Raw genomic sequence first — 1,113 nt, 5'->3', positions numbered from 1 at the left:
ATATATATATATATATATATATATATACACTGCAATCCAAAATTGAAGACAACAGTAATAATAAAGCATTTGTTGGTACCCTACCATGGTACTACCCTACCAAATGGTATTATTTTAAATTCAGTTTAAATGAAAAACTTATAAGTTCACAAATTTTTGGAGTTCTTTTAAAATTTGAATTTTCAACTGTTACCTTATTACTAATCCTCATCTAGACCAATGCTGGATGTTCAAGGATATATATATCATCATCATCATCATCATACGTCCGCTTTCCATGCTAGCATGGGTTGGACGATTTGACTGATGACTGGTGAAACCAGATGGTTACACCAGGCATATATATATATATATATACTAGCTAAAATGCCATACTCCATGTGGACTTTTAAGCTAGCTCATGCAGAGGGCTAATTATATATAGATTTATATATAGATATATACCATCCCTTGATCTTATATCACCCATTTTTTTTTTAACTTCTTCCCTGCTTTGTGTTCTTCAGACCATTCCTCTTTTGCTTGCTGGTAAAGACATAGTAGCAATGGCCCGTACTGGAAGCGGCAAGACAGCAGCCTTTCTGATACCCATGTTTGAAAAGCTGAAGACACACTCGGCCAAGGCTGGTGCCCGAGCCCTTATCATGTCACCGACCAGGGAACTTGCTATGCAGACTTTGCGCTTTACAAAAGAGGTGAATATTTTTACTGTTATTATTTGAAGTGTTTTTGATGGTGTTGTTGTTGTTGTTGTTTAGCCTTTGTATTATCAAAAGCCATCCAGTGGTGACCAACCTGTTATATTGTACATGAAGAACTCAATTGTCTAATGTAGTGGTTCTCAACCATTTCTGTCTATGGAACCCTTTGATTCCTGTTTGATTTTACTGGACCGCCTTGTTAAAAAAAAAAAAAAAAAGAAACACTCTCTCTTTACTCTTTTACTTGTTTCAGTCATTTGACTGCGGCCATGCTGGAGCACTGCCTTTAGTCGAGCAAATCAACCTCAGGACTTATTCTTTGGAAGCCTAGTACTTATTCTATCGGTCTCTTTTGCCGAACCGCTAAGTTACGGAGACGTAAACACACCAGCATCGGTTGTCAAGCGATGTT

General features: G+C 37.1%; 1 protein-coding gene across 2 annotated transcripts in view; it reads left to right on the top strand.

Moving 5' to 3' along the window:
- The window catches only part of LOC106879238 (ATP-dependent RNA helicase DDX54), a 54,686-nt gene that overhangs the window by 22,071 nt on the left and 31,502 nt on the right, over positions 1 to 1,113 (top strand). For both annotated transcript variants that reach the window (XM_052976084.1, XM_052976083.1), the window contains one exon: positions 507 to 695. In XM_052976084.1, coding sequence (XP_052832044.1) covers positions 507 to 695 — 189 coding nt within the window. The remainder of the gene's footprint in view (positions 1 to 506; positions 696 to 1,113) is intronic.

Source organism: Octopus bimaculoides, chromosome 23 (genome assembly GCF_001194135.2).
Source record: "Octopus bimaculoides isolate UCB-OBI-ISO-001 chromosome 23, ASM119413v2, whole genome shotgun sequence".
Taxonomy (NCBI): Eukaryota; Metazoa; Mollusca; class Cephalopoda; order Octopoda; family Octopodidae; genus Octopus; species Octopus bimaculoides.
Note: the sequence above shows the minus strand (reverse complement) of the source record. Positions and strands in the feature narration are given on the sequence as shown.